The sequence below is a fragment of the Watersipora subatra genome, chromosome 2 (assembly GCF_963576615.1).
Source record: "Watersipora subatra chromosome 2, tzWatSuba1.1, whole genome shotgun sequence".
In the NCBI taxonomy this organism is placed as follows: Eukaryota; Metazoa; Bryozoa; class Gymnolaemata; order Cheilostomatida; family Watersiporidae; genus Watersipora; species Watersipora subatra.
The window spans coordinates 553,929-572,482 of NC_088709.1; the positions used below are offsets into that span (position 1 = coordinate 553,929).

At 37.8% G+C, this 18,554-nt stretch overlaps 1 protein-coding gene across 1 annotated transcript in view; it reads left to right on the forward strand.

Moving 5' to 3' along the window:
* LOC137386807 (leishmanolysin-like peptidase) overlaps positions 1–18,554 on the forward strand; it is a 52,727-nt gene that overhangs the window by 3,508 nt on the left and 30,665 nt on the right. The window contains exons 2-3 of the mRNA XM_068072955.1: positions 12,999–13,139; positions 13,270–13,352. Coding sequence (XP_067929056.1) covers positions 12,999–13,139; positions 13,270–13,352 — 224 coding nt within the window. The remainder of the gene's footprint in view (positions 1–12,998; positions 13,140–13,269; positions 13,353–18,554) is intronic.

Below are 18,554 nucleotides of genomic sequence, written 5' to 3' on the forward strand. Positions count from 1 at the left end.
CTTTGCAGTAAGTGGGTTCAAGGGACTGCTTGCATTGAATCAGCTGATAGGGTTCCAGGGATGCTTGTCGCCACCACTGTTCAAGATCCTGATGAGCAACAAGTTCACCTGAGACTGATGAATTACACAGATCGGGAAATACGAATTCCAGCGGGGAAAATAGTGGCTACGTGTATGGCTGCTAATCTAACTAGACTGGCCCCTACGGAATCAGCTAGCCGTGGCCAGCTGCCTGAACACCTCAAGACGCTAGTAGAAGAGAGTTGTCAAGGGTTTATCCCCGAGGAGAATCAGAAAGTTCAGGCGCTGATAACAGAGCATCAGAGTGCGTTCAGTAGCTCCCAATATGACTTAGGCAAGACTAATGTGATTAAACATGGTATACCGCTAGTGCCAGGAGCAAAACCCCTAAAACAGCGACCTTATCGACATGGGACGGCTCAGGAAGCTGAAATAGAAAAGCAAGTCAAGGAATTGCAAGGACAGGGCCTGATCCGGGAAGGGCATGGTGCCTGGAGCTCCCCAGTGGTGTTAGTGCAAAAAAAGGACAGTAGCTGGCGATTTTGCGTTGACTACCGTAAGCTTAATGAGGTCACTCACAGGGATGCCTACCCGGTACCCCGAATAGATGACACCCTTGATGCTTTGGAGGGCAGCCGTCTTTTCAGCACCCTGGACCTCACTAGTGGCTACTGGCAAGTCGAAATGGAAGATGATGCAAAGGAAAAGGCTGCCTTCGCCACACAATCAGGGTTATGGGAGTGGCAAGTCCTCCCATTCGGTTTGACCTCAGCTCCGTCTACCTTTGAAAGGCTGATGGAGACTGTATTAAGAGGATTGCATTGGAAGACACTATTAATCTACCTTGATGACATTATTGTGTTCTCCAAGGATCTAGATAGCCATTTGGAGCGTCTAAAAGAGGTGTTTGTAATGCTACAAGAAGCTGGGCTGAAGCTAAAGCCTGCAAAGTGCAGATTGTTTGCTGATAGAGTCCACTACCTAGGGCATGTAGTAAGTGCTAGCGAGGTGGAGACTGAAAAGAGCAAGGTTACTGCTGTAAAGGATTGGCCAGTACCTCGTCACAAAAAGGACGTGAGGGCCTTTTTGGGCACTTGCGGATACTATTGGAGGTTTAACCACAATTACTCTGACATAAGCCGACCATTGAGCCAGCTCAGTTCGAAGCATGCAAGGTTTGAATGGACAGAGAAATGTAAGCTGGCGTTCCAAGAGCTTAAGGAGAGACTCACCTCTGCACCCATCCTTGCTTACCCGAACCATTCACTGCCCTTTCTCCTGGACACAGATGCCAGTGGGGTGGGCACTGGAGCAGTACTGTCGCAAATCCAGGATGGCCACGAGCGAGTCATTGCCTATTTTTCTAAAATGTATACTAAAGAGCAAAGGAACTACTGTGTCACACGTCAGGAGCTTCTGGCCATCATTAACGCTGTGAAGCATTTTCGTCCTCTTTTGTTTGGAAGGGAATTCACCATTCGTACCGACCATGCCTCACTACCCTGGCTTCTCCGGATGCCCAATCCTGCAGGTCAGCTAGCACGGTGGCTGGAGATATTGACGGAGTATAACTTCCAACAGCTGCACCGCAAAGGTTTGAAGCACTGCAATGCCGATGGACTCAGCCGGCAGGTCTGCCATGATTGCCAGCAGTGCCAAAGAATGTTCCCCGATCAGAAACCGATGATGCAACAACTACAAGTTGACAGCCAACCTTTGGATTGTTCCATAGCTGCGTGTGCTACTCAGGGGAAGATTGATGTCATTGATATTGCTCAGGCGCAGAAGATAGATGAGCAAATCAAAGAGGTTTATCAGGCTGTGAGGGAACAGGCTACCATTTCTGGTAGAGAGCTTGGTTGGCATGCACAAAAGCTGCTCAGACTTTGGGAGCATTTGAGGTGGACTGAGGAGGGTGTGCTACAGGTAAATCTGCCTCAGAGGAGCTCGCGGACGTGGAGGACAGTCTGCCCTATGAGCATGAGGGCTGAAGTTATACAGGCCACTCATGCAGAAGCTCATATAGGTTTCAACAAAACATTGGCGGTAGTGCGTCAAAGGTGGTATTGGCCAGGCATGACAAGTCAAGTGAGGCAGTGGATCCAAGCCTGCCTACCATGTCAGAAGTCCAAGCCTGCCTCTCATAAGAGCCACAATACCAGGAGCAAACTCTGGGCAGGAAGACCCTGGCAGATTATCGCAGTAGACCTGTGTGGTCCGCTACCGGAGACTACACGAAGGAATACAGAAATTTTGGTGCTGGTTGATCACTTTACGAGATGGTATGATGCTATCCCCATTCCCGATGGACAGGCCAGCACAGTGGCTCGTGTGTCGGATGAGCGGATCTTTAGCTATTTTGGCATACCAGAAATCATCCACACAGACCAGGGGTCACAATTCCAATCGGAGTTGCTTGCTGAATGTTGTAAGCTGTGGAATTGTAACAAGACGCAGTCCGCTCCATACCACCCTCAAGGAAACTCGGTGGTCGAGAGGTTGAACCGAACAATGGGAAACTCTCTGAGAACTATGCTCGCCGAATCAGAACACTTGGAATGGGATCAACTGGTTCCCCGGATTATGTGTGCAGTGCGTGCCACCCCCCATTCGAGTACTGGTGAGACTCCAAACTACCTCATGCTTGGTAGAGAGACACGCCTGCCCCATGATCTACTCCTCAACTATCCGACTGGTGTAGACTGCTCTGAAAATGAGTACGCAGTTCGTCTGCAGAATGGTCTACAGACAGTGCATGAGAGACTACGACAGCAACAATTCCGTGCCCCTAGAACTGATGACAGTGAGAAAGAGTCTAAGTTTGTGATTGGCGACAGAGTCTGGCTCAAGTCATACTTCAAAGGAAAGGGTCGAGGAGCTAAGTTACAGCCTAAATATGGGCCAAATTCCATAACTAAGGTACTCCCATTCCAGACCTACCAGATGGAGCGAAGAGGCAAACTGACAGTTCAGCACGAGGGCAGAAATTAGCTTTATCGAGGAGACTTGAATGAGCCAGTGTCTGGATCAGTGCAAGACAAACAGGATCCTCTCTCAGAGGAGAATAACCCTCCAGTAACGGTAGAAGAGAGAGCAACTTTGGCCGCACGGCGTTCTGGCCGGGATGTCACAGCCTGCACATCTCTCTGATTATTGGCTAAATAGGATGAAGCGTGTTTCACCACCAGATAAACCAATTCTGGGACAGAATTCTGTCTTAGGAGGGGACAGTGTAATAAAAAAAGTGGATGATAAGTACGACACTAAGTTTCCGCCATTGTCGACGCAGAACAAAACCATTGAAATGGAAATGGTGGCCCTGAGAAGGGCCGAGGTGGTTGGTGGGATTACTGACACTCAGAAGTCAATTTTGACTGGTGAGTCCTGTAGCCCGAGAGGGTCACTGTCGTCCCCGATAGGATCAGTGATTAGTTAGTGACAAATGTTATCGTTTTTTGTATTCGAAATATGTTATTGTGGAATTGGTTGACCTGATTACTGTGCAGCCAATCAATTGTGGATTTTTCTTGGGATTGCTATATAACCTGCCGGTTTGATGATTGTTGGTGTGTTACTGCTTGGTACTGAGAGATATAACACCAATAAAGATACTGCGTTCTTTATAATAAGCTCTGTTTGATTTTCAAAAGCAAATAGGGTATAAAATTCTTGTCACTGTTTCTGACTTTAGCATTGTGATATTAGCCAGCGTATCATAGCTGCTTTCACTATAAATGCTATTGACCGAACATCAAGAATTATTGCGCTTGGCTTGCTAGGGTGTAACAGTTGAGAAAAGTCACCATCGAGTCTGTTTATCGGCTCACTCCCGAGTCTGTTTATCGGCCCGCCATCGAGTCTGTTTATCGGCTCACCATCGAGTCTGTTTATCGGCTCACCATCCAGTCTGTTTATCGGCTCACCATCCAGTCTGTTTATCGGCTCACCATCCAGTCTGTTTATCGGCTCACCATCGAGTCTGTTTATCGGCTCACTCCCGAGTCTGTTTATCGGCTCCCCCATCGAGTCTGCTTATCGGCTCACCATCGAGTCTGTTTATCGGCTCACTCTCGAGTCTGTTTATCGGCTCCCCCATCGAGTCTGTTTATCGGCTCACCATCGAGTCTGTTTATCGGCTCGTCCGCGAGTCTGTTTATCGGCTCATCCACGAGTCTGTTTATCGGCTCACCCCCGAGTCTGTTTATCGGCTCGCCATCGAGTCTGTTTATCGGCTCACCATCGAGTCTGTTTATCAGCTCACCATCGAGTCTGTTTATCGGCTCACTCCCGAGTCTGTTTATCGGCTCCCTCATCGAGTCTGCTTATCGGCTCACCATCGAGTCTGTTTATCGGCTCCCCCATCGAGTCTGCTTATCGGCTCACCATCGAGTCTGTTTATCGGCTCGCCCTCGAGTCTGTTTATCGGCTCACCCACGAGTCTGTTTATCGGCTCACCCCCGAGTCTGTTTATCGGCTCGCCATCGAGTCTGTTTATCGGCTCACTCCCGAGTCTGTTTATCGGCTCACCCACGAGTCTGTTTATCGGCTCGCCATTGAGTCTGTTTATCGGCTCACCATCGAGTCTGTTTATCGGCTTGCCATCGAGTCTGTTTATCGGCTCACCCACGAGTCTGTTTATCGGCTCGCCCACGAGTCTGTTTATCGGCTCGCCCACGAGTCTGTTCATCAACTCATCGAGTTTGCGTGAACTCGCGCTTGAGTTGGGAGTTGTCTATCCTCAACGACCAGAATTTACTTCACAGTCAAACTTACTTCTTTACTCTATAAGTCAAACAATGAAATACACAACTAACAAAATTCTAAAACAATAATATTAATGATAAACTATTAGAAGAGCTAACAAAAATTACATCCTTACTCGAACGGTCGTCTATGCTTGTTGATCTGTCCTGTACAGCTGTGAGTTTCGACAGTCACACGAGAGCCGTGAGAGGCCATATGTAGAGAGTGTCAGCAGTTGAGATAGTGGTGTAGAAGAGGCTCAGCTGATGAAGGAGAAGGAGGCTTCATCGGTAGAGAAGCTTGAGAGAGGCTCCTCAGCAGGCAGATGGGAAAGCGTCCAAAGAGGCCCTCGGGATGAGAGAGTGGGAGCCAGAGCTTAAGCTAGAGCCGGAGATCGAGATGGGGATAGAGATACTGAGTCATTGGAGCTGTTCTTTTTTTATAGATGTCTGGCATGTGAGATGGTTAGTCTGTGGGTGTAGGTTGAGTGTCAAAGTTCAATGATTTCTGTCAGGCGTATGAAGATATCTTGTTTGCATAAGTCTTCAGCTGGTGCACGTGATGTCAGCATGTAGGGCAGAGCTTGTGACTTACTCTTGGTATCTAGGTCATGTTTGACAGGAGTGGCAAATCTGTATGTGACTCATTTGACTCGTCTTTAATGTTTCTCTGGTGGCTTTCTGATGATGGTGGTTGGTAGATTTAATTGCTTCGACTTCCCTTTGGCATGTTTTCCATCTGGTGTTGATGCATTTTCTATGATTGATTTCTTCCAATTCTGAAGTTCATAATTTCCTTTTGACGTTTCCAATTATCGAATCATTTGATTTCTTTTAGGCGTCTTGCTGCTTGTAGGTATTATATGCTTATCCTGTGGTCTGGCTACATTCCCTGTTGATATCTTGTTTTTGCAGTATTTCCATACAACACCATCATATCGTGTAAGAATTGAAACTAGCTGCGCTTCACAAGTTCACATTATATACATGTATATACAACTCAATCTCATTGCTTACTTTACCGGCTATACCTGGTACCTTGTTTGAAAACGTAGCATTTTAAAATTCAAATTGATTAAACGAATTTACTGTAAGAAATCTAACTGGAAGGAAGTTTTTGTATTGTGGGATATGTATGTATATTTTATCACTGACTTGCCTGTTTTGTGCGAATGTCATACTTATGTTATTATGAGTGTTAGGATTCACAAGTGAAACATAATTGTGTCTAAAATTGATTGTATTCTAGCATGCAACAAGTGTCTGAAGTGTTCCCAAAATATTAAAGGCACTATGAAATGAATGGAAGGAAGTAAACACGTTAAGCCACCCAAGTGACTGTTTTTAAAATAAACTTAATGAAAAAAAATTAAATATATATAACTAGAAACCAAAAATATTTTGATCTCATTCAAATTGTATAAACCTCAAAATATTAATGAAGGATTGCAAGAAAGTTACAGTGGTGTAGCAACAAGGTAATGCTTTTGAATAATCAAAGGGCATGATTCTCTTAAACCTATTATCATTGATAAAATCTTCATACCTGTTGCTGCTTAACAGCTATTTATACCCATTTTGTGATGAAACGGTTGTTCATTGCGAAGCAATTTTGCGATGCAATGCAATGCGATAGCAAATTTTTCAATATTTTAAAAACGTCCAAAAGCTTTTGTTGGTAAACTTCAGTACTTCATTGTTTAAAACAAAACTGTGATAGCCGTTCGTTGCTGATATATCCATAGAGTAATCTCCCCCCTAGAGTGATAACTGTGCATTCAACAACAAGAGCGTTTCCGGTGCCAACAAGGAGCGTTTAGGCCACGCCCCTTTTTTGTGCTAGTCACTCGTAGTAATTGACAGAACGATAACATCAGCCATGGGAATGATCATGAATTTCCACAGTTAAGATAGTAATTAATGCTCATATTAAAAAAATGATGATTATAGTTTATTACTCTAATATATGCTTATTATTTAAAGCAATTCAATACCTACATGCCTTGCAAAGTCACTGAATAGATAGTGTTAAGTAAGTGACTTAATGCAATCAGTTACTCCAATGATATACAGTCCCCACACATGGGGGGCTGTATATCATTGGTTACTCATAGATAAGATAGATAATCATACTGGGGTTGTATTACATTAGTGTCATGGGAAGCTAATGGATTGCCATCAACTGAAAGTATTGACATTGTATGGTGATAGAGTGATTCATTGACCCACAGTCCACAAACAGCCCTTGCATGTAATATTAGATTTCAATACATATCAATCAAATACATAGACTAGCTTGAAGCAAAGATGTCCACTAGTTAGTGGACAACGTTGCTTGATGTAAGCAAGCAAAAAGCTTGAAAGAGTGGCAAATGTTGTTATATGTTAGATAAAAATAAATTATACTTAATTATACTAAATTTTAATTATTTAAAAATAAATTAGATTTTTTTATTACTTTATTTATTAAATATTTTTTATTTTAATCATAGCTAAACAGATTATATTTAGCCATTACTTGCTAATTATTTTACATTTAAACACATTAACAGTTTTTTTTCCTAATTTATTTCAACAAAACACTTCTTTCATGATATGAAATTTAAAAGTTGTAGTTTTTTGAAAAAGCTTGAAAACCTTTACGGTTGTTTTCTTCTTCCTCTTAATTCATTTGAACTGCTTAAAAATATTTTCTCATTATATGAAGTTTAAAAGTTAGAATGGTAAATGTTATATAAAAATAATTTTTCTGTCCAAAGACATTTTTATTACTCGGGCAACTCGGGTAGTACAGCTCATAGTTGATGGCAGTCGACTAGCTTCCCATCACACTAATGTAATACAACCCCAGTATGACTATCTATCTCATCTATGAGTAACTGATTGCATTAACTCATTTACTTAACACTATCTATTCAGTGCCTTTGCAAGTCATGCAGGTATCAGGGATTACGTGTATGTCACAATTTCCATTTCCATATTAATTCTATTTCCATAACATTTCCTTACTTAATTTTTATATTATTTCCATTTCCATAAAATTTCCATAATTTATTTCCATATTATTTCCATTTCATAAAATTTCCATAATTTATTTCCATATTAATTCTATTTCCATAGCATTTCCTTACTTCATTTCTATATTATTTCCATAACATTTCCATAATTTATTTCCATATAATTTCCATTTCATAAAATTTCCATTATTCATTTCCATATTAATTCCATTTCCATAATTCATTTCCATAATTCATTTCCATATTATTTCTATTTCCATAACATTTCCCTTCTTCTTTTCCATAGGGTTTCTATATCATTTCCATAATTCATTTCCATTTCTATAACATTTCCCTACTTCAATTCTATATTATTTCCATTTCCATAACATTTCCATATTATTTCCATTTTAATAACATTTCCATATTATTTCCATTTCAATATTATTTCCATTTCAATAACATTTCCATATTTCTAAAATAAAATTTCCATATTCATTTCCCTAAAATTATGGAAATATTTACGTTTATGGAAACAATGATATACAGGGGGCTGTATATCATTGGCTGTATATCATTGCTGTACGGGGCTGTGGGGGGCTGTATATCATTGATGGAAATGGATATGAAAAAGTAAACATTTCCATAATATGTTTAGTGATCCTGGTAGGAATTGAATTGCTTTAAATAATAAGCATATATTAGAGTAATAAACTATAATCATCGTTTTTTCAATTTGAGCATTAATTACTATCTTAACTGGAAATTCATGCTCCTTGTTTAACCCTTCTCATGGCTGATGTTATTGATCTAGTCAATCACTACGACTGACTAGCACAAAAAAGAGGCGTGGCTTAAACGCTCCTTGTTGGCACCGGAAACGCTCGTGTAGTTATCACTCTAGGGGGAAATAACTCTATGGATATATCTGAATTATAAATTTAACATTTATTTTTATAATTCTGTAAACTCAATAGCAACAGTGACAAATAACAAAAAACAAACTACAGTGCACCTTCGAGATACGATTTGATCCGTTCTAAGGCTGGCATCGTATGGTGAAAAAAATCGTATGTCCCGGTATAACAACCATTGTAATTATACAATGAAAAAAAGGTAAAAATCATCCAAAATTTTATAAAAATGCTGTTCATATTGAAAATTAGTAACGAAATAGCATGTTAACTTTTGCAACTATAGTTACCTACAGTAGCGGCATTGTATTAAGTGCACCTAGTGATTATAATCTGCAATACTGTAAAATGCAAAATTGTAATCTGTGTACCAAATGCAGATCGCACGGTAAGAAGTTTTTACCTTCAAAAGGTACGCATAACATAAACTTTTAATTCACTCCAAGTAAGTTTAGCTTGCCAAACTCATCCTTAAAACTAAGTTTTAGTATGTATTTTGAACTATTTTACTGAATTTCAACTTTCTATCACCAAATTTTATCTTTCATAAGTTTCTGTCTTCACTTTCATGATAAAATTTAGCATGTCTGGTTGAAACTAGAGATGCCCCGATTCTAATTTCGCCGGCCGATTCAGATACCGATCCGATACACCGATTCTTATTGAAAAATAATCTGATTCCGATTCAGATCTTTTGTCTTGCATAGATATTTGTTAATTTTATTATGCAAATATAATGCAAAAAAATATAAATATTGATGTATTTGTTTGTATTCATGGAAAAAAGATATACATGTATATATAGTCACATACTGACATTATGACATACCGTGCATCTAGTAACAAAACAGCCCATGTTTCTTGTAATCTGCTATTAATAATGGTAATTACTGTTAGTAGTACAGCTTTCTCTGTGATAATGAAGTCTCTCTTCTACTGCTGAACGAACTGCTGCACCTGTACAAGTTTAGAGCCAATAAATGTTTCTCTTAATTACCGTTAGTGATTCAATTACAGTGTACAATTACAGTGTATCTCAGCGAGGCGTCTTTATCTTCCATCGCTATCGCTGTAGCTAGTCGTACTGAAAAAGGACTCACTTGCCACAGATGATGGAGGACAGGCTAAATACCGATAGGCTACTGAGGTTATTTTATGCGATGCAAATTATACGTCATATCATCAGGATCAAGAGAGATAGATGAATTTATGCATCGACTGCTCAAATTACTTTCGTAATGCTAGTACATAGAAATATTACACCGCATCCTTGTTTCTCATCATTGTGCTTTTGTTCATGATTGGCTGCAATAAATCATATCGCTGTAATTGGGAAATACCGCACTTGGTGATTACGTCCTGACTAAAGCCAAAAGATTCCTCAGCTGTGTGGATGTTTATTAGGCTATAGACATGAAATAGATTGTGTGACAGGCCCGGAATTCATTAGGAAAAAGTAGGAAACTTGCAGCTGATGATTTTTTATTAGTGTAACAGGCTAAAATATGTTTTTTGCTAAATAATTGATCTGTAAAAAGTATCTGAAGTTTCCGATTTTTTAAAAGATCGTCTAATACCGATTTAGATACATAACACCCATATCGGCACCGATTCCGATATTAAAATCGGGGCAACTCTAGTTGAAACCTTTTTCAACTATAATTCACTAAGAAAAGCCGAGCGATGCAGTTATTGAAAGCGGCCTCTCACACACCTGACCATTTAATGGCTACCGAAAAAAAAAGAAATTTTAGTTACTATTATGCAGGACGTACATACCTTTGGAGTAACGTGACTTTAGCTGGTACATGTAGCGAATAAAGCAGAGAGGCGGCAAAAACGTATCAATGCTAATTATGTTGTTGTACACTTGAAGATTAATTTAATACTTAATGAAATGGAATTTTTAGCAGGCTAAAGAAAGTTGTCTAGTCCTGTCCAATTTTTCTTCTGGTTTAAAATAAAAAAATGCTGGTGCAATGCAGAAAACTGCTAGCTAGCTAATGCTTGTAGAAGGATCCAGAGAAGGTGCTACAGTAGTTTTTATTGTATGAAATGTGCACAAGAATCAATGTAACCGTACGTACAAAGTTTGTACGTATTTATACCCTTGAGGACAGGGCTTTAACAAGTTTCAGAAAGTAATGTGAATACGTCAACTCTCTTGAGTAGCTAGTTATATGAGTTACATACATACGATGAATTGTATTCACATAGGAGATAACAAGCCCATCTGCAAAGACATGGTTAAACAAGGAAATAAAACATAATATCAAAAAGAAACAAATAAAATGAATAAAATATGAAAAACATGCCACACAAAAAATAAATAATATTTATTATACATATGTATTGTTTTAATGTACCCATTCCACATCAGTTCATTAAACACTTGAAATATTTCTGCCAATGTGGAGTTTCCTGCCTTTACTAAATGGTTGCTCCTTTTGAATGCTGATCACGTGCATGGCCTTCTAACTCCTTCAAATCTTCAGTTGTAAGCTGGTTCTTGTGCTTGCTTTAATGGAGCTCTTGTTTTAATAATAATTGCAAATGCTGATTGGCTGCGATCATATTCCTTGACAATGTTAATAATACGGGTTTCTTTTTATTTACGACATCAACTTTGTTGACATAGAAATCATTTTTCCTTCATTTTGTAATGCTTGTATCGGCCTCAGATTCCATAGCTAACGAATTAAATGTAGATACTTGTAGTTATATACAAATGCTGACTAAAATTTTATAGTAAAAGATATTATAACGCTACAAATGAATATTTGCTCTCGCTTGTGTATTTTACACGAACTTTTCCACGCGGAATGCTGACATGTGAGAAGTCGATCATCGTGTCTCTTCTAAGCGTTCTGAAAATGTTTTTGGCAAACTATATTTCGGTGTCTTTTTTTATTTCGACATGCGTTATCAGCACACCGACCGCCAAATTTTAACTCGGGCGAAACTTTTCTCAAAACCGTATGGTGAAATAAAACTCGTATAGCGAAGTGAAGATCTCACGATGTTCCACTTCGTAAGGTGAAAAAATCGTATATCAGGGTAATCGTATCTCGAGGGTACACTGTATCAGGTATCTGGTAAGCTATTGGTAGAGATCAAATGTCTCTAAAAAGCTTTGAAGTATGTCTCAAATAACTGAGAATCAGTTGTCGAGTTTTTTTATAATGCATATGATTTGCTGAGTGACGTTCTAATGGGGTATAGACGACAATTTGATAAAGGGTCAACCACACGGACAAGCATTAATGATGTTTCCAACTCTTGCCTATTTCTTTTGCTAGTTCATTAGGCTAAATGCTTTTCTACTATCAACAGTCTGTGTGAACAATCCCTGAACGTTGAATTTGATGACTGCTTAGCTTACTGCAAGCTGAGGAGTGTTTTTAAGATCGTTGCACAAACTATGGCTCTATGATTTTGGCTGGACGTGCATGAGTCCAGTGGCAAGGAAACATTGATGACTGCAACATGTCTAGTTGCACTCTATGGTTTATAGCCAGTTATCTTAGAAATGTGGTCAATGCTACTTCTTCCTCCTACCGCTCTGAGCACGTAGAACCATTTTATAGTTGTCACTGAATCAGCATTGAAAGCCAATTTGTGTTGACTGGTGTTTAAAATTTAAGGTGAGAGGAAGGATGAATCCAAAATAGTAATTTTGTTTCGCCAGAGGATTTTTTACCCAAATAACTGTAATGTGAATTTTATTGCAAGTCAACCTTTAAGTTACTCAATTTAATTGGTTAAAGAAGCTTAGTCAATGGTAACTACATTACCTGCCACTGTTTATAAGCTGTTTTACATCTTGAACGAATGTGTAGCATAAGAAGTATGATATGTTTTTCAACATTCTGTTTTAGCCATACCTTGAGCTGTTGAGCATTTCAATTAGGTATGCATTGGCCAGTCTTCAATCGTAACTTAGATAGCTTTGCTATCTAAGTTACGATTGAATGCTTTACACAAGCATTCAATCATGAAATTTATTTCTAGTTCAACTTTACTAAAATATTTGGAAATTTTCAATGTAAAGTTTAAAGATCTGCCATTTTTGAAACCGTTTGAGACTTAGTTTTTTTGCTGCATTAGAACAACAAGTATAAGAAACCAAAGGGGGATTTGGTCGAGCTAGGTTCTGTTTGTTCTGGAAAGTGCTTAAGTTGGTAATAGTACTGGCATTAGACAGTCAACCAATGGGATAAGAGAGTGAATATTATTCATACTGCAAGATGAGTTGTTTTAGGAGCAAAATAGATGTGTTCTTGCATTGTTTGCCACTGACACTGGCTTGATCATTCTCTCTTCAGGTCAACCACGTCTTCATAGAGTCTGTGTCTGAGAGACAAAAAAGGGAGACAGATAAACCAACACATGAAAGTCTTAGAATTGCTCTTAGCTATGACAGCAGTGTGCATGAGTTACCCAGTGACAAACAGTCTCTACTCAAGGTGCTTCATTCTAGATCCTATATTAATGGTTGTTTTTATTCAGGTTGATATGATCCCAGAACTTGTTTGCTAATGTTGTTGTAATTGTAATAACCTTGTTGTTATTCATTATATTGCTGTTTGTGGCCAGGATACTGTGATTGACCGAGCCATAGGCTACTGGGAGAGAGCGCTTCAAACCAGGAGACTATCTAAGCCTATTCTATTGGGAAGGTACGTGTGATAAGTAGCCTTAGGAAAACTAGCATCTCAGAGTTTAGAGCAGGTCCTCACTACACCCCACTTTGGCCCTTTTCAGCTGTCACCCTGCTAGATGACTATCTCTGAGGTTAGTAGGTGCTGTGTGTTTCATTATTGTACTATTGCTAGAGGCTTAATAGCCACCCTGTTTCCAAATAACTCAAACTATTATTGTTACTACTGAATGCCCGGTGTTGCATGGGTAATAACAAAGTTTTTGTACAGAAAATTTATTTTTGATTGTCATATATATACAGTAGCTGTTCCTATACCTCCTATAACATAAATTTAACATAACGTAAAGAGTTTACGTAAAATGTTTTCTCTGTGCAAAGAATTCCATATAAAACAGGTATAAAGTGGGTGCAAATTTTCAAATTCAATTTGAATAACAAGACTCTCATAGTTAACCTTAAAATACCGATATCTCTTGCCGCACTTAAAAAAGAAAATGACATTCATATAGGACTTTCACTATTCTATATACTAGTATATACTCTGGAAATCTAGTTCGTCATTAGAGATCGTCAGGTGTGTTGATAAAGCACAGAAAATAAGTAGCCACGCAATTATTCATAAATACTTAGAAGCCATCTATTAGTGCATCTGAGTGTCGATATACCAAGCTTAATGTCACAAGTTTTGATGTCGTCGAAAGCTATTTCTTATTTTAGCATCAAACCCTGGTGATGGACAGTCAGACAGACACAACTCCTAACATGAATAGTGAAGCCATGGTTTGATTTTACTTTAGATACGTAAAATATGTTTCAATAATTAATCTTTGCAAAATAGACCACGCTGTCTAAAAATATAAGGAACCGATGTAAATAGTCATTGAAGGTGTGCGCTCCTTTTATTTAACCTTTTGTAATAATTACCATAAGTTACCGCTATCATGAACCATAAACTGATTGAAGTTGATAAGGAAAAGTAAAATACTTGTAGATACAAACTATTAATACTACAGCTGTTAATGTGTAGATACAAACTATTAATACTACAGCTGTTAATGTGTAGATACAAACTATTAATACTACAGCTGTTAATGTGTAGATACAAACTATTAATACTACAGCTGTTAATGTGTAGATACAAACTATTAATACTACAGCTGTTAATGTGTAGATACAAACTATTAATACTACAGCTGTTAATGTGTAGATACAAACTATTAATACTACAGCTGTTAATGTGTAGATACAAACTATTAATACTACAGCTGTTAATGTGTAGATACAAACTATTAATACTACAGCTGTTAATGTGTAGATACAAACTATTAATACTACAGCTGTTAATGTGTAGATACAAACTATTAATACTACAGCTGTTAATGTGAAGATACAAACTATTAATACTACAGCTGTTAATGTGTAGATACAAACTATTAATACTACAGCTGTTAATGTGTAGATACAAACTATTAATACTACAGCTGTTAATGTGAAGATACAAACTATTAATACTACAGCTGTTAATGTGTAGATACAAACTATTAATACTACAGCTGTTAATGTGTAGATACAAACTATTAATACTACAGCTGTTAATGTGTAGATACAAACTATTAATACTACAGCTGTTAATGTGTAGATACAAACTATTAATACTACAGCTGTTAATGTGTAGATACAAACTATTAATACTACAGCTGTTAATGTGTAGATACAAACTATTAATACTACAGCTGTTAATGTGTAGATACAAACTATTAATACTACAGCTGTTAATGTGTAGATACAAACTATTAATACTACAGCTGTTAATGTGTAGATACAAACTATTAATACTACAGCTGTTAATGTGAAGATACAAACTATTAATACTACAGCTGTTAATGTGTAGATACAAACTATTAATACTACAGCTGTTAATGTGAAGATACAAACTATTAATACTACAGCTGTTAATGTGAAGATACAAACTACTAATACTACAGCTGTTAATGTTCATTCTTTAAATTAATTCCTTTTGGAAAGACCAAAGGAGTGAGTTTTTGAAGATATTGAAACGGATTAGGCAATTTGAATGCATTTACCATTCAAATAACATGAAGTCCCTAAAGGGTAAGCATTCTCGGATTGAATTATTTTCGTTGTTGGAGCGTCTATTATACAACATTCACCATTTTAACTTTTTAAATGACGGTGTTCGTTATTTCTGTGTGACGGGCCAATGTATAATTCAAATATTCGAAAGCTCGAGGCATAACTAAAACAGATATTTAAAAAACATTTCTTTTTATGCTACGATTTGTTCAAGATATAAAATAACTTATAAACAGTGGTAGGTAATGTAGTTGCTATTGGCTAAGTTTATTTAACCAATTAAATTGAGTAACTTAAGCTAGTCTAAATCTTCACCATAATAAGAGCCATGTTATCCTTCCGTCTGGGCGCTAAGAAAAAAAAGTTTGCTCTTCACAGGAATTGAACCTGTATATTCAGACGCACAGATGTTTAGCCAAGCGTAGTACCACTAAACCATGCAGCCATCTTGCCATGGTTTGGAATAGTTGTGCGTATAATCCTTGCACATCAAGATCTTTCACGGTGCATCGGACTGCAAGCATTTTTCTTTTGGAAAGTCTGGTCTCGTATTTGTCTTGGACTAGTTCAAGCATGCTGGTTCAAGTTCTTGTAGTAGTTCAAGTGTGCATATTTTAACCAATCGCTATAAACTGGACATACGGCAGACAAACATATATATATTTTTATATATACTTTATATTTATACTTTATATATACTTTATATATTTTTAAAAAAATACCCTACAGGATGAAAATATTCGTTGGTCATAAAAATTCGCGATTTCGCGAACAGTCAATCCCGCGAATTATTAAATTCAGTGAATAATTAGTTCCATTTTTAATCACAAGAGAGTATAACTACTGCATCAAACTGAAAACTAGTCGCTAGCCTAGTTTTTAATGTAAATACTAAACGTAATTGAGTTCCAAAACATTTTTAAAATCATTGTCTGAGCTTTGAGCTAACACCATTGGCAATGCATCACATTGATTTACAAAATTATTCGAGGTTGTCACAAGATATGCAGAATGGCGTCATCGCGAAAATAGCCGCGAGGCAGAAGTACTAAACGTAGCCGAGTTCCAAAACTTCATTAAAATCATTGCCAGGCTTCGAGCTTTATTGCCATTGCGTCAAACTTTATACAAAATTATTCAAAGTTTTTACAAGTTATTCGGCATGGCTTCAGCATAGCAAAAAAGCTCTCCTAGTCTTTTTACATTAGAATCAACTCCATCAATCTCTAATACCGAAGTCAAGGGCGATCATGTTTCTGATATGGACATTATGGTATGTACTTGATTTGCAGTGCAGATACGTTTTTCCATAATCAACTGCATTAGTTAATTCTTTTGTTTAAAAACTGATCGTTTTCATCAAATACTTCAGCTATTGTTTTTGTACTTCCTCAATACTCGTTAATATTTTTTCTTTTTTGTGTTTACTGCAGGTTGACTACGAAAACTAGAGACAAGTAGTAATAATATTCATCAAGGCAGGAATATTGGCAGAGGCAACCAGTCAACCTAGACCCCCTTCATCGACAACAACTCCTTGATATCGCTGTAGCAAACATGATTAAATTATATATTTTATTTCATGTATAGATGTATTATAATTTATTACAAACTTGAGTATACAAATAAAATGTTTCAAATACAAATAAAATTTTACAAACGATGAATGGAATAAATATAAACAGTTCAGTCCATATGGCGGTTGTCTAGCAATAAAATTAAACTGGTACTCTTGATATGTGAATACTAGCGTGTAATGATGCTTTCTGACTAGTTATTTTGGCAATAGCAGCTTTGTCGCTGTCACCGTCTTGGGTAGGTGTTGAAGGAGATTCTCTCGCTACTACATGACTGGTAAGGAAGTTATCATCAGAACTCTCCTCGTGGCTTACTATTGCAAAGTTCTGCCGGTTGGCCAAAGATTTGTGCTCGTAAAGGCGTTTTTGTTCCTTAAAAAAAATACATTCTTCTCGTAAGTAGCTGCGGTCACTTCAACCTCAATTTCCAGACCTCCCTGAATGATTGGTGATCTTCTAAGAATGACATCTACCACCCTTGCAATCATTGTTCTTCGGTGTATGATGAAAAATCTCTCTCACACTAAAACAAATAATGAAGCAGTATGGATGGAAAAAATTAGTATTGCGTTTTACCGAAGAACCAAAGTAAAATTCAACTAATTTAGTACATGTAAAAAACTCATTACTTACCACAAGTTGTTGGCTTATCAAAGGCCTCCAAAGCGATAAATATTCTTGAAAACCTCTGTACGCAGCAAAATTGTTCACCGTAGAATAGCATGATCGCCTAGCAGTTGTAAGCTAAATATAAACCGGAACACGCGGTGTGCGCATGCGTAGCTATATCTATTACTAGCCGCAATAGAGTTAACTTTTCCTAGAGAGTGGCAATTTTCTGCCGCGAATAAATTCATCCGCGAATATGCATGAAAAGACAACTTTCGCGAAATATAACTCCGCGAATGAATTCATCCTGTAGGGTAGTTTTTTTTTAAATTTGAAAAGAAAATTTGTTTTCAATAAACATATATTTTACCATGCTAACTTTCAAGTAAAGATGTTGGTTTATTTCTTTGTGCAATAAGTTGAATCAAGTTTATGCTCTATCTATATATATTTTTTTTTCTCAAAGTATGTCCGTATGTATGCATTCTGGCTACAGCTATTAAAATCTTAAAATAAATAATCAGTACCAAAGATTTGATCTCAGACCCTACTGTTCACCAGTCCGACACCCTACCCAATAGGCCTCGGATATTCAAGTTGATAGCTTGTCAATATAAGTCGATATATGAGAGCACATACCCAACGACTTTGCATACCATGCAGGGTGATTACATGAGTAAGTGATTGTCATTAGTTAGCTTAGTAAAATTTTCCATTGGCAATCCGCCAGGCTAATAGCAGGTGGCAGGTAACTCTCATTACTTATCATTGCTTATAAGCTGATTTTTAATACTCGGGCAACGCCGGATACCACAGCTAGTATTCAAATACTGTATTTATAGCATTTTGTAGGAGTTTTGGTACCATATTTCTTTTTTAGCACACTTGCAGTCCCCTGCGCCACTAAAGATTGTCAGATGTAATAAGCATGTCCACAA